General features: G+C 41.9%; 1 protein-coding gene across 2 annotated transcripts in view; it reads left to right on the top strand.

Moving 5' to 3' along the window:
* rptor (regulatory associated protein of MTOR, complex 1) overlaps positions 1-23,031 on the top strand; it is a 256,743-nt gene that overhangs the window by 208,518 nt on the left and 25,194 nt on the right. The window contains exons 23-29 of one of the 2 annotated variants that reach the window (XM_084044061.1): positions 2,202-2,311; positions 2,960-3,137; positions 4,129-4,239; positions 8,869-8,974; positions 12,151-12,265; positions 13,928-14,052; positions 16,198-16,299. In XM_084044061.1, coding sequence (XP_083900187.1) covers positions 2,202-2,311; positions 2,960-3,137; positions 4,129-4,239; positions 8,869-8,974; positions 12,151-12,265; positions 13,928-14,052; positions 16,198-16,299 — 847 coding nt within the window. Of the gene's footprint in view, positions 1-2,201; positions 2,312-2,959; positions 3,138-4,128; positions 4,240-8,868; positions 8,975-12,150; positions 12,266-13,927; positions 14,053-16,197; positions 16,324-23,031 lie in introns of both variants that reach the window. The other variant, XM_084044060.1, reaches the window with a different exon arrangement.

Genomic DNA, 23,031 nt, shown 5'->3' with positions numbered 1-23,031 from the left:
GGTAACCTTCCTGTTCCCTAGCGGCCGCTCTACCTCCTCCTGAGCCACCGCCACCCCTAAGCTATGCCACTACACCATAGTAAACTTGTTAACCCATTAAGACCTGAAGGCGATTCTACATGTCTCCTAAATCCCAACAGTATTGTATATATTCAAAGATTTGCACACATTTTCACGATTTTAAAAAAAATAGCAGATATACAAGCTCGTAGCGCGGCACTCGGTGCCGCGCTATGAGCTTGTATATCTGCTATTTTTGAATAGCCAAAAGTGTAAAATATGGCTTTTTAGCTCAAATCTAAAAATGACACAGATGCGTTCCTGGTCTTAATGGGTTAAAAGTGTGCCTAAAAGTGTCTAAAAGTTTTCAGTTGCTTTTGTGTTGGATAGGCAATGATTTTGTGTTGGATTGGCAATGATGTGTGCCGCATCTAATTGATCTTACTGGGCCCTGTTTAGTGGCAGACTATTTTCATAATTGTCATTCCTCCTCCTGCTTTGTTCGAATTTCTATGCGCTTCTTAATGAAGCACTTGCCACAGTAAACACAAGTAACTAATGTCTGCAGAGGCTTGCAAAAGCTGTTTAGAATGTAATACTTGCACATAAACCTCCACCACCCATAAGATAGCAACAAACTCTGAGATTACCAAGCCATTAATTTTGCACTCCATCCCGATTTCTTTTAGATGCAAGCGCGAGCGCGAGCGCGCGCGCACACACACACACACACACACACACACACACACACACAAAAACTGGTAGACATTCGCTGCAATAGTGTAATTAGCATAGAAATCAAATCAACGGCAATTCCAGGTCGTAAAATGTGTTTGCCAGTGTTAACTGGATTTACGCTGCACACACAGAGTTTTCTCTCGGCCTGGCTTTGGTAAACAACAACTCTGCTATTCATCAGTGATGCTTTGCCTCTGTTGTCCTTATTAAGTTTACCCCTCCCTTGTGAATAGCCATTAGACTGCTCACACAATGGAGAGGCTTATATTGCCTGCTCTTATCGATGAAACAAAGTTGCTGGAAATTAACCCATTAAGACCGGGAACGTATCTTTGTGTGTCATTTTTAGATTTGAGCATAAAAAAAAGCGTTATTTTATACTTTGGCTATTCAAAAATAGCAGATATACAAGCTCGTAGCGCGGCACCGAGTGCCGCGCTACGAGCTTGTAGATCTACTATTTTTGAAATGGTTTTGAAAATGTGTGCAAATCTGTGAATATATATTCTTTTAAAGCGAACATTTTTAACTCAATTTTTTGCTTCTGGGGGTCCCTGGAATAGATTATTTTGAGATGGGGGTCCGCGGCCAAATACATACATTTTGGGGTCCTTGACATGAAAAAGTTTGAGAACCACTGACGTAGCAACATAAGTTCTTTAAAAAAAAACTGTTAGGATTTAGAAGACATTTTTGTAGAATCGGAACCTCAGGCCTTAATGGGTTAATGTAAACTTTGTAAAGGGTTTGCACTTTTGATGTGCTGGTAAAAGAGTGAGAAGATGCTTCCAGAGTTTGGGGTGTTTCTTCTGCAGTACTTTTTTCATTCCTCACACTAACATGTCTGTGTAATATTTGAAGTCCCTCTTAATCATATTCTTTTCGAACCTGTGCCCATCCCCTCTCCTACGCTCTTTAAGTGGTGATTTATTAGTTGTGCACCAGTGTCATCGTGCACAAGCTTACTTGTAGATCTTGTACAAGTTGTATTTCAAGCCCTGGTCGTTTGCCTTTCAAGATACATTCACCAAAAAATGGGATTATGTATCATTGGACCAATTTTTGTATTAAGCCTAATAATACATTTAATGCTCCTACGAAAAGGTGTTGTGTGACTTTTCACTAAACAAAAAAATGGCGCACGGGCCCGGACCGCTGGCGTAGCGGCGTAGTCTGGACACCTAGGCTACAATGTAGCCTGACAGCGCGTCACGGGTTCGAGTCCCGATCCCGACGGCCTTTGCTGCGTATTCACTCCTACTGCCTACTGTCCTATCAATAATCAAGGCATAAAAAGCCCAAAAATAAATCTTTAATAATAAAAAATGGCGTACGCAAACATAGAAAGTGTTGCAACTTTTTTTCAGTTGAAAGCATATCATCTTTTGTGAATCGACATGTCTCGCATCACTTTTACGCCAAAGCATGAGGGTTTTAGCGTCTGCGTCTTCCTTTCTCCTCAGGCAACTATGAACGCACGTCCTCAAAGGATCCTGGACTCTCACTCTGGATCTCTCACCCAGTCGGCCCCAGCCAGTCCCACCAGTAAAGGCACCCACATCCACCAAGCCAGGTGAGGGAACATCTGTCTCTCTCTCTGTATCTCTCTCTGTATCTCTCTCTGTCTCTGTCTCTGTCTCTGTCCAGTGTTGATTTCGTTGACTAGAACCATGGCGAAAAATGTTCGTTGACTACCTTTTTCACTGACGAAAACTAAATAAAAACTAAGCTATGATGACTAAAACTAAGACTAAATATTATTGACAATTTCGTCAACAAATAAAAACTAGACTAAAATGTTAGTGAGCGTTGAGTGGAGAAGATATCCAGTAGAACTAAGACAAGTCATTTTATGTTTGGTTGCGCTCCGGTGTTGCGCTCTGAAAATAGCAGATCTACAAGCTCGCGACGCAACGCCAAAATACATTTTAGTCGACTAAATCAACTGTAGATTTAGTCGACTAAAATTAGACAAAAACTAAAACATTTCATATGACAAAAATATGACTAAAACTTAATGGAATTGTATTCAAAAGACTACGACTTAAACTAAATCAAAGTTTGCTCTCAAAATCAACACTGTCTCTGTCTCTATAGCTAGCTATCTCATCTCAAACATTAACCAAGAAAAAGACAGCTTTGAGCTAAATATACTATACTTAGCACATGGAAGAACATACACGTCATGTTCTGACTTTCTAACCTGTGTTTTGTGTTCCAGTGGCTCTCCTCCCATGCCCAGTGCCAGCAGCTCTAGCCTGACTAACGAGGTCCCCAAGCCCCCCGCCAGAGAGCAGACCCCGGCACGACCCCCTTACACCCCGACGTTGGGCGGACAGGCGCCCCACTCCCATCAATTCCCCCGCACGCGGAAGATGTTCGACAAGGGACCCGAGCAGGTATACACGAAGATGCAACCACACCACTGCTGTATATCAGTCCACACACAGTAAGCTGTGTGTGGGCTGAGAACCAACAATTGTAATGTTTTTCACTGGCTGAAAGCCTCCAGTAAGTGCCTCAGTAACACTTTTGTTGACTTTTGCTACTCTTTGCTACTAACTAAAAAATGTGCTTCTGGGGGGTTCCCTGGAACAAAATAGTTTACAAATGTTCGCTTTAAAAAAATATATAAAGATTTGCACAAATTTTCACGATATTAAAACAAAAATAGCAGATTTTTTTTTTATTATTAATTGTTTATCCCGTGATTTTGTAACCCTTATTTTTCACCCGGTGCCAATTTTCTAAGTGATCCTGGGCGCCCCTGGCGGGAATCGAACCCAGGACCTTCTAGCTATGAGGCGACAGCGCTACCGACTGCGCCACCGTGCCCTAAAAAAAAAAAAAAAAGAATAGCAGCAATATCTAGTACAGCTTGTAGATCTGCTATTTTTGAATTGCCAAAGAAATCTGAAATGACACGAGATGCGTGCCCCGGATTGAATGGGTTAACCCGTTCAATCTGGGAAAGCATCTGTGTCATTTTAGATTTTAGCGTTGGCTATTCAAAAATAGCAGATCTACAGTACAAGCTCGCAGCGCACGTATATCTGCATTTTTTTTGAAACATTTTTTAATAAAAAAAAAAAAAGTGTTTACACCAAATCTTCTCTTCTGGTGGTCCCTGGCACAAAATATTTTCAGATGGGGGGTCCGCGTCCAAATAAATATCAATTTGGGGTTCTCCTTGGCACGAAAAAGTTTGAGAGTCTACTGATATAGAAGGCATTTGTAGAATCGGCCTCAGGTCTTAATGGGATAATTATGTTTGCATTACTGACGTGTGTGTGTGTGTGTGTGTGTGTGTGTGTGTGTGTGTGTGTGTGTGTGTGTGTGTGTGTGTGTGTGTGTGTGTGTGTGTGCGTGTGCGTGTGTGTGTGTGATCAGGCGGGTGACGACGGGGACGATCCAGGCGGTCACAGGAACTACATCAGTGCCACGCTGCAGACGGGCCTGTGTGACTGGAGCGCCAAGTACTTTGCCCAGCCAGTTATGAAGGTAACGTACATACAGTACACCTCTCTGCCTCCTCTCTCTGTTTATTTATAGCCTTTCACCATCCCTCACTCCTTGTGCCCACAGCGTGTTCCATTAGTAATTTATGTGCCTCTGTTCAAAAAACGTGTAGTCCTCTAAGATTAACCCATTAAGACCTGGAACGCATTTTGTGTCATTTTTTTGTATTTGAGATTTTAAACAAAGCATTATTTTACACTCTGGCTATTCAAAAATAGCAGATCTACAAGCTCATAGCGCGGCACCGAGTGCCGCGCTATGAGCTTGCATATCTGCTATTTTTGAAAGATCGTGAAAATGTGTGAAAATCTTTGAATATATATATATTCTTTTAAAGCGAACATTTGTAACTCAAATCTTTGCTGCTGGCGGGGTCCCTGGAACAACATATTTTGAGATGGGGGTCCGCGGCCAAATACATATTCATTTTGGGGGTCCTTGACATGAAAAAAGGTGAGAACCACTGACATAGCAACCAAAAAACTGTTAGGATTTTGAAGACATTTGTAGAATCGGAACCTCAGGCCTCAATGGGTTAAAAAATTGTAACAGTATGTGCCAATATGAGCTGGCTGTAATTAATGGTTCTCTCTGTGCCGCACACTTTTACCGCTTCCATAGCAACCCTCAGGACAACCCAGATTAATATTCAAATGTCAGTCATTCATAGTTACCCGTCATTTTAAAGTCACGCTGTGTAACTTTTTCAATTAAAGTTATTTTTGATAAGATTTTTCTCATTAACCATTCCACGTAAATGTGTTTTTGACAACTTCTTTCCAACCTCTGCCATGGACGAGTTAACGCCACCTCGAATTCTGCTATGGCTCAGCCTGCCAACGACGAGTTTTAGTTTTTTAGTTTTTTAGTTTTTTAGTTTTTTAGTTTTTTAGTTTTTTAGTTTTTTAGTTTTTTAGTTTTTTAGTTTTTTTAGTTTTTTAGTTTTTTCACACAGAACCAGAGATAACGTGATGCGAAGATGTACTGCTCCATTCACTTCCTGGTTAATTTATTACTTAAAAATGCTGGATCTCGGCTCCTGTGTACTTTTTTTTCACATTTTTATGGATCACTCACAAGTAAATATCCCCTTTTTTCAATAAATGTTTCTCTATGGGAAAAATGTATGGGCTTTCAATCAGTGGCACCACAAAGTGGCCACAACTGCTATGCCCTATTAGCTTGGGGTGGAAAACTTGTCTTCTGGTCACTGCACTGTAGGGACTGCCACTGGTTAAGTTGGAGCACCTGGTTAGCCGGGATTGGAGCTTGGAGAGATGAACGCGTTCTCCACACTTGTTGCAGTCTCTGGTGAAACTCCTCACTATCAGGTGTAAACAAGCAGCTGGTATGCTTTGCGTGGTGCATTGTACAAGGGGAATTGGCAGAACGACCAAATTGGTTTAATAGACATGATTAAAGTACATTGATTTTACGCCCTCTCCTCCGTTCAATTTTGAGTGCACGGATCTTTTCTTCTTTTTCAAGACTAAATTGGATTGATGGAAATTGTTGAAGGAAAAAAAAGAAACAAGAACGGAAAATAAATGTGGGGGAGGGGGGTAGACAAAAAAACTGAACATAAAAGATGTGAAAATAATCTGAGAGAAAGTAATGAGGAACCCGCTCCAAGCCAAAGATCACACCGAGGGCCAAATGCAGGATGAAGGAGGAAACCCAGAGAACAAAGGGTTCGGTGAAAAGCAACAAAAAAAGAGAGATTGGATGTACAGCGGGTTAGAGAGAGAGAGAGAGAGAGAGAGAGAGAGAGAGAGAGAGAGATGAAGGTAGTGGAAGAGGGCAAGATAAGAGGAGAGGTTTTTGTGTCCTAGCAATCAGAACGCTGCGCCCACAACATTTTGAGTGTTCCCATAAAACCCCACTCCATTACAAAGCCGTGTACTGTATCTGCCTCGAAGTCTGTGCACACGCAGGTTATCATATCACTGTGTCAGCAGCATGAGAGAGGCGTGTGTGTGTGTGTGTGTGTGTGTGTGTGTGTGTGTGTGTGTGTTTGAATGGTAGCAAGAATTGACAATAAGTGATTCTGGAGTGTGCATGAGAAGCAGCTGTTATTAAACTCTGTGTGTGTGTGTGTGTGTCAGGGTTGATTTCGTCGACTAAAACTATGACGAAAAATGTTAGTCGACTACCTTTTTTCACTGACGAAAACGAAATAAGAACTAAATAAAAACCAAGCTATGATGACTAAAACTAAGACTAAATATATTGACAATTTCGTCAACAAATAAAAACTAGACTAAAATGTTAGGGAGTGGACTAGTGGAGAAGAGATCCAGTAGAACTAAAAGACTATGCTTTATGCTCAGGTGTTGCGCTCTGAAAATAGCAGATCTACAAGCTCACAACGCGCCGCGCTGCGAGCCTGTAGATCGGCTATTTTCAGCATGCAACCAAGGCGTAAAATCAGCCATTATGACGCCATCAAGGCACCGCCAAAATACATTTTAGTTGATTAAATCAACTGTAGATTTAGTCGACTGTAATCTTATGATATTTAGTCGACTAAAACTAGACTAATAGTAAAGATGACTAAAATATTATTAAAAACTAAAAGGAATTTTATTCAAAAGACTATGACTAAAACTGAATCAAAATTTGATGTCAAAATCAACACTTGTGTGTGTGTGTGTGTGTGTGTGTGTGTGTGTGTGTCTGTATGTCTGTCTGTCTGTCTGTCTGTCTGTCTGTCTGTCTGTCTGTCTATCCTTGTCCGAGACCTCAAGTCCCCTGGACTATTTTTTCTGTTATCCTTTTAGTCTTAATGTTTACCTCGTGCTGTTTACATTTCTGTCTAATAAAGTATTCAATCAATCAATCAAAAAACAAGATGGTGACATGACCCTCAACCTAAAAAAACAGAATAATGGAGGTCAGTTGTGTGTGGTACTGTAGGTTATCAGTGTACACAGCTCTCTCAGTCACGGCGTCATGGAAAACCATGAGTTTACTGTTTATTATTCATTGTGCACTGTGGGAGGCTCTGCTGTGGAAATGTGCTTGATAAGCACACAGCAGCAATCGTCCTTGCACACGTACACGTACACATACAGTACACACACACACACACACACACACACCAACTATATTACAATCCATTATAGTCATTCACTCCCAGGTGAATAGCTCTAAAGGACATGCAAATAGTCACATGTGAGTTGCGTTAACATACCGTCCATGCCTTTCTCAAAATGCATGCTACGATCCCTCCATCAGCTTGGATTTGAACTATGTTTGCACATGTTGCAGACACGTGTAGCGCTGTTGATTTTTCTGAAAAAATTGCCGAGCTGAAACTCCGTAGCCTTCTGCTCTGTCAGTAATCACCCATTGTAAACACACACACGCACACAATCTCTTTTATCCCATTAAGATCTGGAACTGTGTCATTTTTAGATTTGAGCTAAAAAGCATTATTTTACACTTTGGGCTATTCAAAAATAGCAGATATACATAGCTCTCGGTGCCGCGCTACGAGCTTGTAGATCTGCTATTTTTGAAAAATCGTGAAAATGTGTGCAAATCTTTGAATATATATATTTTTAAAGCGAATATTTTTAACTCAAATCTTTGCTTCTGGTGGGGTCCCTGGAACAACATATTTTGATGGGGGTCCGCGGCCAAATACATACAATTTTGGGGGTCCTTGACATGGAAAAGATTGAGCACCACTGATATAGAAACATACGTTTTTTTCAGAAAACTGTTGAGATTTAGGAGACATGTAGAATCGGCTTCAGGTCTCAATGGGTTATTGTGTAGTTTCACCAGAGGCCCCTATTGATGAACACTAATTAGCCTGAAATGGTTTTCTCTCCCTTTGAGAGAAGCCGGCAGCAGAGAGGGACAGAGAGTTGAAAGAAGAGGGGGAACATTGTAGAGAGAGAAGGAGATTCATTTGTGTGGTGTGGCAGACGGTGCCTTTTTACGGTGAGGACAGAACGTTAGCACTATACCTTTCCTTTCCATGCAATTCAGTGACGGATTGAATCCACACGAACACCATGATCCCATGATTCAATTCAATCATAAAAGAGAAGAGGAGTCATGTGCAGATGAAAAGGAGCGCTATTATGCTCCTTTTCATCTATGACTTTATACTGTACTTCGTCGTACAAGGGTGTCACTCGGGGTGACACCATTTTACCACTAAGTATTGTATAAACTAGGCTTCATGAAGTCTTACGTTACTTTAGACATGGATCGTGCAAAGGGACGATCCTGATAAATGTTCCAAAAACATTGCTTGCCTGCTCAACACACATCATAAACTAACAAGGTAAAACAACCAAACTGAAAGGGAATGGTTGATAAAACACCCCTTCCCTTCCTTTCGGGAGGGAAGGGGTGTGTCAGGAAGACATTTTCCATGGCCATTTTCTCCCCTGCTGTGATGTTTGGAGTTGTGTGTCTTTCATTTATCAGTACCTTTCACTCTCCCCCCCCCCACACACACACACACACACACACACACACACACACACACACACACACACACACACACACACACACACACACACACACACACACACACACACACACACACACACACACACACACACACACACACACACACACACACACATGCAGATCCCAGAGGAGCATGACTTGGAGAGCCAGGTGCGGATGGAGAGACAATGGCGGTTTCTGAGGAACACCCGTGTCAGGAGGCAGAGTCAACGCATCACACAGAGAGGTCAGACACTCTCTCTCTCTCTTTCTCTCACACACACACACACACACACGCACACACACACACACACACACACACACACACACACACACACACACACACGCACACACACACACACACACGTGCACACACAAAGCAAGCACACTGACTCAGAGACAAATGAATTCAGACGTGTGAATGAATACACCATGATATATTTTGGCTTGCGTGTGTGTGTGTGTGTGTGTGTGTGTGTGTTGCCCATTGAGCATCAATTGAAAACGCCCCACCCACCTCTGCGCCACAAACACAGCCCCCTTTGTGCCTCCTTCCGAGCGCGTACGTATACAAAACATTAACCCATTAAGACCTGGAACGCCTCCGTGTCACTTTTTCATTTGAGCTAAAAAGCATAATTTTACACTTTGCTATTCAAAAATAGCAGCTCTACAAGCTCATAGCGCGGCACCGAGTGCCGCGCTATGAGCTTGTAGATCTGCTATTTTTGAAAAATCATAATTTTTTTTGCAAATCTTGAGATTGAGTTACAAAAGCGAACATTTATGCTTCTGGGGGATTCAACAGTTTTTTGAAAAAACCTATGTCGTCATAATATCAGTGGTCCTTTTTCCATGTCAAGGACCCCCAAAATGACATGTATTTGGCCGCGGACCCCCATCTAAAAATATATGTTCCAGGGACCACCGGAAGCAAAGATTTGAGTTAAAGTTTTTCGCTTTAAAACAATATATATTAAAAGATTTGCACACATTTTCACAATTTTTCAAAAATAGCAGATCTACAAGCTCGTAGCGCGGCACTCGGTGCCGCGCTACGAGCTTGTATATCTGCTATTTTTTGAATAGCCAAAGTGTAAAATAATGCTTTTTAGCTCAAATCAAAAGGTGACACAGATGCTTCTTCAGGGCTTAAAGGGTTAAAGAGCCTGGGGTACACACACATGCACACACAGGCTGCCCAACTCCACATCTGAAGTCAGAGCTCTGCTCAAACAGAATGGCTAACACTCGCACGTCATCACTAGCAGCCCCCACTGCAACCCACACACACACACACACACACACACACACACACAGTCACGCAGCAAGCAGTTGCTTTCAGAACTTGAAGTTTACTCACGCACATTGCTTCATCTCTGTCTCTCTCACTCTCTTAACCCATTAAGACCTGGAACTGTGACATTTTTAGATTTGACCTAAAAAAGCATTATTTTACACTTTGGGCTATTCAAAAATAGCATATCTACAAGCTCATAGCGCGGCACCGAGTGCCGCGCTATGAGCTTGTAGATCTGCTATTTTTGAAAAATCTTGAAAATGTGTGCAAATCTTTGAATATATATATTTTTAAAGCGAACATTTTTAACTCAAATCGTTGCTTCTGGGGGGTCCCTGGAACAAAATATTTTGATGGGGGTCCGCGGCCAAAAACATAATAATTTTGGGGGTCCTTGACATGAAAAGAGATTGAGCACCACTGATATAGAAACATACGTTTTTGAGAAAACTGTTGAGATTTAGGAGACATGTAGAATCAGCTTCAGGTCTCAAAGGGTTAATCACTGCATTCATTCTTTCCAGTGCTAAGAAGTTTTGTGTGTGAGGAGGGGGAAAAGTAATAGTAGGGCCTGCATCATGCCCTCATTCAATCCACTCCCTGCAGGGAGACGGAGAGGGAGTGGAGGAGATGAGAGGGAAGTGGGTGCTGCTGAGCATGGCAGCGATGGGAGGGGAGGCAGGGTGAGGCGAGATGGATAGATGGGCAGGAACAAAGGGCGAGGTTTGAAAATGATCGTTACAACGTGTGCTTCTTCTTGCTGCTGTAGGCACAGAGGCATTGTGATGAGGGTTCTCTTTTTTTTCCGTTGCCAGTTCTGTCTGTACCGAACGCACACTGCAAGACAACACTGCCAAAATTGATCAGAAATGCATATTGAATATTCAGCTTTCAGCTATTTTGTCTGCCCAAGGTCTCAAAACACTTTTTTTTATTCTATTTTTTTCCCCTCCGTACGTACGCCCGATTTTATTTATTATTTTTCACAGAGTGCTTCTTTGTGATGTTATTCAGGATTTGTATTTTTTTTTCCACATTCTTCTGCGTTTTATCCTAGCCTGCCAAGGACAAGACAGGCAGCTCTAGGCATGTCGTTGTCATGACAATGTATCAAGAAGCATCAAACTTGTACGTTGTGTGTGCTTATCTCTGCTGGGGCTGTGGCTGAGGCTCACACTGGAAATAGCCCAGATGGTGCATAACTGTAATTGTGTTTTCCACAAATGTAGCTTTGCTATTGCACTGCTTCCATATACCGTAGACACACCATGTTTTCATCACATTATGTGAATAGATAGTAGTCTTAAAGGTAATCGCTTGCACTCATATCCATGTGCAGCAACCCAAAAAGCAGGGACGTGCACAGATAGACTCTAGGTGGTGCTAGAGCACCTGCCCTTTGCCCTCTGGACCAGAAGTGCCCTTTTTTTTAGTTTACAGCAGGGGTCTTCAACAGGGGGTCCGGGACCCCTAGGGGGTCCTCGGAGTTACTACAGGGGGTCCGCCAAATCTTTATGTGATATGATTTTTGTTTTTACTATAAACACTCGAAACCTAGCATCCCTTTTCTGAGGAGAACTTTAGCCAAAAATAGCAGATCTACAAGCCCACAACGCCTCGCGCTGCGAGGCGTTGTGGGCTTGTAGATCGGCTATTTTTGGCAAAGAGGTATAGGTGTAGAGGGAAAAAAGAGCAGACCAAGTAAACAAAAAAAAGTATAATTTACTTGAGCACCTGCCCCTCAAAATGTCTGTGCACGCCACTGCCAAAAAGACTAGATCAAAAAAAGAGTTAGGATCCCATGTAGCATCTTTTTCCAATTTGTTTTGCCTGGAAGAAAAGTAAAAAAAAAAAAAAGCAATGCACCATGATATTGAGGAAAAGGGGCATTTTTGTCCGTTCTAAAGCAGTTCAATGCTGTCAACGGTGTTGTGTAAATAATACTGGAAACATCAGTGATCAGTCAGAGCTGTCAGTCACCACAGTAGAAAAGTTGTAATGAAATCTGTACTCGGTACACCCAGGCAGTCAGTCAAGATTTTTGCTGCATCGAACCTGCTGTGACCACCCGATTCCAGTACAATCAATTTCAAGGGCCTATTTTGTCCCCCCGCCTATTGTAGGAGTGACCCGTCTGGATGACCAGATCTTCATCAACCGCAACCCTGGTGTTCCATCGGTGGTGAAGTTCCACCCTTTCAACGCCTGCATTGCTGTGGCTGACAAGGACAGCATCTGGTGAGAGCTCAGCTTCCTTTCTTCTTAGGCCAGCTGTTCTCCGAAAACATATATTTTAACCCATTAAGACCTGGAACTGTGCCATTTTTAGATTTGAGCTAAAAAGCATTATTTTACATATATGCTATTCAAAAATAGCAGATCTACAAGCTCGTAGCGCGGCACCGAGTGCCGCGCTACGAGCTTGTAGATCTGCTATTTTTGAAAATTCGTGAAAATGTGTGCAAATCTTTGAATATATATATTTTTAAAGCGAATAGTTCTATATATTTTTAAAGCGAATAACTCAAATCTTTGCTTCTGGGGGTCCCTGGAACAAAATATTTTGATGGGGGTCTGCGGCCAAATACATATAATTTTGGGGGTCCTTGACATGAAAAAGTTTGAGAACCACTGATATAGAAACAATACGTTTTTCAGAAAACTGTTGGGATTTAGGAAACATGTAGAATCGGCTTCAGGTCTAAATGGGTCATTTTGACTTTGGTTTCATAGATTATTTATTTTTTTTCAAAGTGTTTTTGCTTGATCGGTGCTGTGCTGATATTCAGCACGACAGCACAACCTCATGTGTGATTTTTTACAACCAAGGTTTGTGTTTTAGCTTGTAATTAAAGTAAATAAAAGATGAGTGTTAAAACATTTTCATTTACTGCTTTCTATAGTTTTAGCAATTTTTGTGATATTTTTTACAGTGGGCGGGGGGCATTCGGGCAATATGTATTTTTTTAGTAGCTCTTCTAGCCCCCAATCACTCACATCTGGCCATCAAAGACCACGGGACCTTTTTTTATTGTGTAAAAAAATACATATTTAGCCACCTGCCCGAATGCCCCCGCCCACTGTAAAAAAAGATTGCGAAAATTGCTAAAACTATAGGAAACAGTGAAATATTTCTTTTTAACACTCATCGTTTATTTACTTTAATTACAAGCTAAAACATAAAGCTTGGTTGTAAAAAAAAAACTAAGTTGTCCTTTAAGGTGTTGCTAGAACGTACTAGGTCAGGGGTCTTCAACGTTTTCAGGTCAAGGACCCCCTAGCTGAGAGAGAGATGAAGCAGGGACCCCCTCTATATTGTATAAAATTGTGTTTCAGATGAACTTTTGCTGCTCTTTTTTCCCTCTACATATATAACTCTTTGCCAAAAATAGCAGATCTACAAGCTCACAACGCCTCGCAGCGCGAGGCGTTGTGAGATTGTAGATTGGCTATTTTTGGCTAAAGTTCTCCTCAGAAAAGGGATACTAGGGTTCAAGTGGTTAATGTAAAACATAAAAATCATATCACACAAATATTTGGGGGACCCCCTGTAGTAACTCTGAGGACCCCGTAGGGGTCCTGGACCCCCTGTTGAAGACCTCTGTACTAGGTGGTTAAATAACAGTGCAATTCAATGACTAACTGTGTAAAAACACATTTACCTACACTAGTGTTGTAGCTGCAGCTGCTTCATTGTAATCTGTCCCCTGGCTTCTTTACTGAGATAAAGAATCCATTAAAGAATCTTGCTGGAGTCACATTAACGTGTGATGCCATCATTACATCTCTCTGGTAAAAAATAATATTTTGTGTGTGCAGGACAGGAACGTATGCCCCTTCTGTTGCTCTGTTATCATCATATCACATCAAATGTCACATTCTAAAGCTGTGTGTCCACAGTTTTTGGGACTGGGAGAAAGGAGAGCGGTTGGACTACTTCTACAACGGGAACCCTCGCTACACCCGGATTACAGCCATGGAGTACCTGAATGGACATGACTGTTCATTGCTGCTTACTGCAACAGGTTGGTCTCTCGCACGCACGCACGCACGCACGCACACACACAGACACACACACACACACACACACACACACACACACACTCATGTGATCATACTGTAACAAGTAAGACGCACGAACGCGGGAAGCGAACGCAGCTCGGAAATAACATAGCAAGAAGAAATCTAAAACTGTCCTCAAACTAAGGCGTTTTCAACTTGCCATCCGGCCTGAAATATGCACAAATTACATGGAGTTCTTAGATATCCCAATAGATGAACTCCTGTAGATGTTATTTTTGACTGTAGCTGCTATATTTCTCTCAGAGGAGTGTAATTAGTCACCCAGGGGCAGGCGGATTTCAGCCACACTGTAGTGCACTCTGAGATCTGTCAGCAGCCAATGAGAGCGTGAGTCACATGGGGGCGCGGCTGCACACAGGCAGCGCACACAATACTGCACACAGACGGACACACACACAACATAGGAAGCTCCACATGTGCGTTCGCAATTAACTGGTAACAGCGATGAACTAAAACTAGACTGGTGCAAGTGATATAGATTGCGGTGTGATAGGCAGTGGTGGAAAGTAACTAAGTACATTTACTCAAGTACTGTACTTATGTACACTTTTTAGGTATTTTTTTTTACTTTTACTCCACTACATCTCAGAGGCAAATATTGTACTTTTACTCCACGACAATTATTTGAACACTTGAGTTACTATTTACTTTGTAGATATAAATCATTATATTATTAAACATACAGTACATCAACCACTTTAGCTCTATTTTATACCTTGGCTATTTGAAAATAGCCGATCTACAAGCTCACAACGCGTCGCATCGCGACGCGTTGTGAGCTTGTAGATCTGCTATTTTCAAACATTTTAGCACTTTTACTTTTGGTACTTTAAGTACACTTTGATGCCAATACTTTTGCACTTTCACTCAAGTAAGGTTTTGAACACAGACCTTTTATTCGTAACAGAGTATTTTTATATTTTACTTAAGTAAAATATCTGAGTACTTCTTCCACCACTGGTGATGGGGAAACTATGCAGTTTTTTCATCAGCGTACCGTACATACACGGTACAGTACAGTACACGTGGATTCATAATGCAGTTCGTACGGTACCATCTGTTTTGATCTGAATGATTCGTGACTCAGAATATCTTTTATTGATTCATCTTTGTTTGACTTGTAAGGCGTTCGTTGCTTTCTCTGTATTTCGTTCAAGGTTTCATTATTTCATATTTTCAGACATACAGGTCAATAACAAAAGGCATACAAAAACAGTCAATGTCTGTTACGCTTTCTTTGTATTTCACTGACAGTAAAGGGGATGTGTGTGTGTATTGTCTTTCATTCCCCCCGACATGCAAATAATTCATCTGCTCAGGGGAGCTAGGTACACACATATGCATGTGCACACCTGGAAAGAATCAAATTGATTATGCGCCGGTGCTGTTGCTTTCACAGTATCGCACCTCGTACGTTGCCTTGCTTTTTACGTGTTGATGCAATTCTTAGATTCACCATGGATACACTTCTCTCTCCACCCTTTGACCTTTCTGCCTCTTCATTCCCTCCCGCTACCATTCAATTTTCTCTCCTCTCTCTCCTTTTCCTGCCTCTATATTTCCCCTCTTCTCTCTCTCTCTCTCTCTCTCTCTCTCTCTCTCTCTCTCTCTCTCTCTCTCTCTCTCTCTCTCTGTCATTTTTTGATTTGAGCTAAAAAAAAAAGCATTATTTTACACTTTGGGCTATTCATAAATAGCAGATCTACAAGCTCATAGCGCGGCACCGAGTGCCGCGCTATGAGCTTGTAGATCTGCTATTTTTGAAAAATGGTGAAAATGTGTGCCAATCTTTTGAATATATATATTTTTAAAGCGAACATTTTTAACTCAAATCTTTGCTTCTGGGGGGGGTCCCTGGAACAAAATATTTTGAGATGGGGGTCGGCGGCCAAATACATTTTAAAATAATTTTGGGGGTCCTTGACATGAAAAAGTTTGAGCACCACTGATATAGAAACATACGTTTTTCAGAAAAAACTCTCTCTCTCTCTGTCTCTTTGTATCCATCTCTACCCTTCTCTTTTCCATAATATGCATGTGTTCCTCTCCTCACTGTCCTCTCTCTCTCTCTCTCTCCCCCCACACAGATGATGGAGCGTTGCGTATCTGGAAGAACTTTGCCGACCAGAGGAACCCTGAGATGGTGACGGCGTGGCAGGGCCTGTCAGACATGCTGCCCACCACCCGAGGTCAGCCCTCCGCCAGCGCACACAGTAAAGACCCACACTCTTATTTTTTTCTCTACCCCTACCCCCCACCCCCATCCCCACCCAAATGCCAAAGTATACTTCCTGTGGCATCAACCGTACAAGCTATTGTACTGTCTGTCCCTCCTGGTTTGTCCCCTGTTTGTCCACATCTTCATCTTTAAGACAAGGGACCAGCTCTGTTTTTGCCCAATCCACAGCCCTCCACTCCATGATAATCGTCTATGCATCACACACACACACACACACACACACACACACATTAGCATGGAAAGAACAAGGAAAGAACTTCATCTGGCTTCTTTTCAGATGTTTCTCAGCAGCACTGGACCAAATACCTGGGTGTCCCCCCAAGTGTGACAGAACAAGTGACCGAACAAAATCGATCATAAAAGATGGAACATATGCTAAGCGTTTCCTTGAATTTCAATGTCCTTTCCCATCATGGAAAAAATGTGATCGGTCTATCGATCTTATCCTAGATTGAGACTCTGGATTTTTGGGCGGTGTAACCGCCCCTATATGTGAGGTTTGGACATCGACATTCGCTGCACTGTGATTGGCCACCATTGTACCCCCCTAACCCTGCACCGTGATTGGCCACCACTGTACACCCCTAACCCATACACATTCAATGCAAATCTATACTTTTCTTTAAGTGAGCTTCCATCACTGTGATGACCACTAGCTGTAATATGATTGGCTGACTCTATTGGCTGACTCTATTCAGCACTGTGATTGGCTAGCGAGACACATGACACATGTGCATAGTCCTATAAATAGGACTATGCACTTAAAAAAAACACATTTATTGTTTTTTAAGTGAGTCATGGGTCTGTGATGACCACTGTGATGACCACTGGTCATCACAGTGACCAGATGACCACTGGTCACCCACACCGCCCACTTCACACTGGGTGTGATTTTTTTAAAGTGTAGAAACTGTTCTCTTACTGCTCTATACTATCTTAAGTGCTTACAAACTAGTAAGTACTACTACTCTATGTTCTGGTGTTGTGTATTGAGTATAGCATGACAATAACACAGACCCATTAGGATCCTAATGATTAAACAAATAAACTAACACCACCGTACTTAATACGTATATGCACTCATCATATGGTTTATACTATAAAGGCTCTGTAAAGGTCATGGGATAAAGGCTGAAGGAAGAAGTGGCACCGTGGTTAGCACTAATGCCTCACAGCAAGATGCTCCTGGGTTCAAACACAACTCAGCCACCTTTCAGTGTGTACACATCCTCCCACTGTTCATGTGGGTTTCCTCCCACTCCACAGACATGCATGTTAGGGACATAGATAGTACGTGTGCTTCTAATAGCTGGAATCAGTCCTCAGAGGCTTGTAACTGTCCCCTGCTCCTAATGGTTAAGATGGGTCAAATGAATGAGTACAATTTATAATCAATTAAGTATGACTTAACTTTAAGCAACTACTACACTAATTACTGTAGAGGGTTTAACTAAATGTAATTAAATTCAGGGCAAGAAAGTCTCTTAACCCATTCAGACCTGGAACGCATCAGTGTCACTTTAGATTTCTTTGGCTATTCAAAAATAGCAGATATACAAGCTCATAGCGCGGCACCGAGTGCCGTGCTACGAGCTTGTAGATCTGCTATTTTTGAAGAATCTTGGAAAAAAAAGTTTTAGATTTTGATTTTTTTAAAGAATCGCCTCAGGTCTTAATGGGTTAACTAACACGTGGGGTCTAGCAGCAAAATTATATGGCATATTGCATTGCCAAAAGGAGCGATTTATTGCATAAAATGGTCAAGAACATTTAAGGTCATGCCACAACAGTGGCCATTGTTCAGACTGAATTTATCAGAATTGTACTCTTCACAAAGTAACTAATGAATCTTAATCACTGAACCGGGTCAACCCCACTGCATATATCCATATATTATTACCCATATGTGTACTCGCACATAAACACACACAAATATTCATCCACCCATTCCTCTTTTCTCTTACTAGAGGTTACAACATACTGCATACATCCATCCACACAGAGCATGATAAATATAATTATAATTTTGTGAGCTTGCCAGCCTGCCACACTGATGTTGCCGTTATAGTTGTGAATGTGGAGTTAGGACGATCTTTAAAACAATATATTTATAGCTATACAGAAGGTACATGCTTGGTGTGTGGATGGCCCATTACTCTGAATGTTCTCAGTCCTGAAGATGTCCCATGTCAGACCTCTAGTTATTCTTTCTGTGTGACAGCCTCTCCTTCATGGATGTCTATTTCTGGAGCAGAGAAGTTTATGGGCATTGTGACATGTATAGTATAGCACCACTTGCTCAGTGATTTCCTTACTTTTGTTTCACTTTATCAAGTTATGTCCGCGTAATCTTCTGGTACAAAATGCAAAAAATATATGAAAAGTTCTTTAAATCCTCTAGACCAGTGGTTTTCAACCAGTGGTCCGGGGACCACCAGTGGTCCTTGAGGGGGTTCCAGGGGGTCCCCAGTTAAATTATAGATATTTAGGAACCAAATGGACCCTTATCATAAGGGTCTTATGTGTTTCGTGTCTGTAACTGTGAGAGTGTACAAATGGAACCAAATGGACCCTAACGGGTCCATTTGGTTCCATTTGTACACTCTCACAGTTAAACTAACATTGATTTTACGATATAAATTGGGGTCCCAGAGATAGAAATGTCATTAAATGTGGGGTTCGTAGCCTAATGCATGTCAAACTGGGGGTCCTTGATATTAAAATGTTTGAGAATCACTGCTAGAGCTGTAAAAATCTTCTCTTATGGGGGTCCCTGGTATATCTTTTCTAATAGGGGTCTGCAGGCTAATAAGTGTTAATTTGGGGGTCGTTGACATGAAAAGGGTTGAAAACCACTGTTCTAGACCGCATCAGACCATTAGCATCGGTACTGTATGTGGGTCAATGGGCGAAGTGCATAAATAAGACAACCTTCGGACAAGGTTTTAGACGTGACCTCATCATATACTGTAGGTTATCAGATGCACGGTGAGGCTAATTAGCCACAATTAGAGCGAAGCTGTCTCCGACTGAGTGACTGACTGATTGGCTGACAGGTTCGGTTTTGCAGGCTGTGTGAACCACCCTCTGTGTGTGTGTGTGTGTGTGTGTGTGTGTGTGTGTGTGTGTGTGTGTGTGTGTGTGTGTGTGTGTGTGTGTGTGTGTGTGTGTGTGTGTGTGTGTGTGTGCCGTGTGGGTGTGTGTGTCACCGCTGCCCTGGAGGTGCCACAATTAACTAGTGTCACTGAAATAGCTGTCTCTCTCACACACACACACACACACACACACACACGCACTGTCACACACAGAGCTGTCAGATGCTGTCACCCTCTGAGATTTGTCCCCTCCAGAGAACAGTGCTCTGCAGTTAGACATACACACAGATACACACACACACACACACACACACACACACACACACACACACACACACACACACACACACACAGATACACACACACACACACACACACAGACAGATACACACACACACACACACAGACAGACATACACACAGATACACACACACACACAGACCGACCTTTCATTGCCAGAGAATTTCCTAACACTTAACGGTGTCTCGTATGCTTTGTTAACCCATTAAGACCTGAAGCCGATTCTTAACGTGTTTCACGTGTTTTTACCGCTATGGCGCTGGGTGCCAATGACGTGTTTGACGTGTTTTTGAAAAAATAGTAAAAAAAAAAACATGTTCAGAACCCAAGATATCATCATCTGAAGATGTGCAGCTCCATCCTCCTTGTTTAACTTACAACTGAAAAAGGCTGTATCTCCGCTTCCTAAGCACTTTTTGTTTTCTGTGAAAAAAACTCTGGCACTTTTCAGAATTAATTCTGAAATAATTCTGGCAATCCTGGCACTCAACGAGTTAAGATGTTTTCTAAATCCTAACAGATTTGAGAAAAAAATAATTAAAAGATTTTTTTTTACGATTTTTCAAAAATAGCAGATATACAAGCTCATAGCGCGGCACTCGGTGCCGCGCTATGAGCTTAATGGGTTAACCCTAGATACAGTAGATCTTTTATGACACTTCATACAGTTTACTGTAGATTTGGACATTGATTGCAGTTTTGAGGCTGACAGCAACCCAATGGAGACGTTCTTTACAAGTGCATTTGTTCTGGAGAGAGTAAAACATAGACGTGAACGTATAGAATTTAGATTTCCATTGATATCAATGCTGTGCTTACGCACTAAGTAATTCATCCAGGGAGGCCTATACTATATGTATATGACGTTCTTGTTCCATATATTATGAAGATGCATTGGTTATGGTATCCATAGCAATAAGTGACACCGAGTCCCTCAGAAAGTGGGTGGATGGTCTGAAGACGTGGAAGTTTTGACCTACTTATATACTTTATGTATCTGTAATAGCCCTGTGGTCGTTCAATTAACCTTGGAATAAATGAACGTCTGGCGCCTGTGCTTATACGCACAAGCACGCACACACGTACTGTATTATATATATATATATATATATATACTGTATGCGTCACACGCACGCACACACACACACACAAGAGTTATTATGGATCCCACGTCGCAGCTCCACGCAAACCCCGCTGTGATTGGTCAGTAGTCGCTGTGATTGACAGTTCTCGTTTTTGCAACTATGCCTAAACCTAACCTTAAAGATGCACTGCAGTGACATTTTCGGTCATTTTATTTTGAAGGTTCAGTCTGAAACGTTGGCTCAACCGACTCTAAACCAATCAGAAGGTCCCATCCCTTCAGGCTATGGGACGTTGGATCTCAATCACTTCAGCCGTGCGCAACAAGGCTTGTGTTTGTTTACAAGTGAGAGAGAGACGGCCAGTGAAGCACGTTTGCTACTACCTGGCTTATTTCTAACCTATAATGTTTTCAGATACATATTTTAGTGTGCAGATGAAGTTTGAAATGAGTAATACACTCATCTTCAATGAGATTAAAAACGGAGTATCTCTGTAATTAAAATCAGCTGTGTTTGAAGAACGTGCAGCTATGGGAATCAAACAGGTGCATGTAATCAAGATTCATTTATATTCATGAAGGCTGCGTTATGTCATCACGCAGCACGTTTTCGTTTACAGGAAGTAATTAAGATTGGCTTTTTAGGGACTTTAGATATAAAAATACACAAAAATGTTTTTTTTTTTTCATTTTTTTTGGCATCTATTGTTAGGTATGCCCATATGATGACCACGGATAGGCTCTAAAAGTGTGAAAAACATATTTTTCATTTCACTACACCTTTAACCTAGCCAATCAGACAGGTACACACACGCACACACACACACACACACACACACACACACACACACACACACACACTGTTTCTTTCCCAAAGAACATATTGGACATGTTTGGACTTCTTATATCAAACAGAAATCCCTCATTACATTTTAAAATCACATGCAACACAATGACATTGTACAGTCCAGTGAAATATTTCACATTACTGTCGTCACGCTGTCGAAACACTGGCTCCCGGGCCTCCACGAGACCTCCTCCCTCATTAGGCAAGGCCTAACAACTCCTCTGGGAGAAACCTTAGCTCGCGCACACACACACACACACATACACACACACACACACACACACAGTATGCACACCCACACACAGGGACGTCACAAGCTCTCAGAAGGTGGGGGGATGGACTTTCGGTGGACTATTACTATACCCCTTACTTTACACTTTGGCTATTCAAAAATAGCAGATCTACAAGCTCATAGCGCGGCACTCGGTGCCGCGCTATGAGCTTGTAGATCTGCTATTTTTGAAAAATCGTGAAAAACATTTGTAATTGTCAAATGTAAACACATTTTGTATTTTTTTTCCTGTGTTTTGGTTACTTTATTTCGGTGTTAGGGTTAGGTTATTTAATTCTTATTTTTGCCTGATTTTACCGATTTATTATCAAAAAAAAAGTTTTTATTTTTTCAAAAAGTGGGGGGTATGAAATCACGGATCTGTGAGAGTGAGGGTGTCGCGGTGTATTCCATCCCTGTCGTCCGGTAACATGCTTCCGCCAGATGAGCGTATTCCTCATCGTCTGGCTATCTCAAAGCCCTGGTGTCTGTGTGTCTGTCCGGCTTTGTTACGTTGCTGGTTCTTTGACTTTGTTTTTGTTTTTGTGTGTTCTCCGTCTGGGTGAGAGAGAGAGAGAGAGAGAGAGAGAGAGAGAGAGAGAGAGAGAGAGAGAGAGGACAAGGCAACACGTTTCTCCTCACTAGCAGCAGATACAAAGTAACTTCAAAACAAACTTACACTACAATGGAACGCACTAGTTTTATTGTAGTTTACTGTGGATGGCATATACTGTGTACACAGTATATGCACTCGTAATGGCAGGTAGCGCTCCATTAACTGTTCCACCCCTCTAGTCTTTTGCCCTATAGGTGAAGCAATTTGGATTTTTCTTCCCCTGAAGTGTTGTGTTGAGGCGTTGTCCCAAATGGGACACTTATGAATATGTTTCTAATGCAGAACCAGTAGCCTTCAGAAACACATGTCACCTAGTTTTTCCATCCCACTGTTTCAGTGCTATTCACTCGGGAGATGCCACACTGTCTGGGGAACCACAGCCTTGTTCTGTGCTCTGTGTGCGCGTGTGTGTGTGTGTGTGTGTGTGTGTGTGTGTGTGTGTGTGTGTGTGTGTGTACAAGTATAATAC

This window comes from Gymnoscopelus microlampas (genome assembly GCF_963454915.1).
Source record: "Gymnoscopelus microlampas genome assembly, chromosome: 2".
NCBI lineage: Eukaryota > Metazoa > Chordata > Actinopteri > Myctophiformes > Myctophidae > Gymnoscopelus > Gymnoscopelus microlampas.
This window is presented reverse-complemented; position numbering and strand designations above follow the sequence as displayed.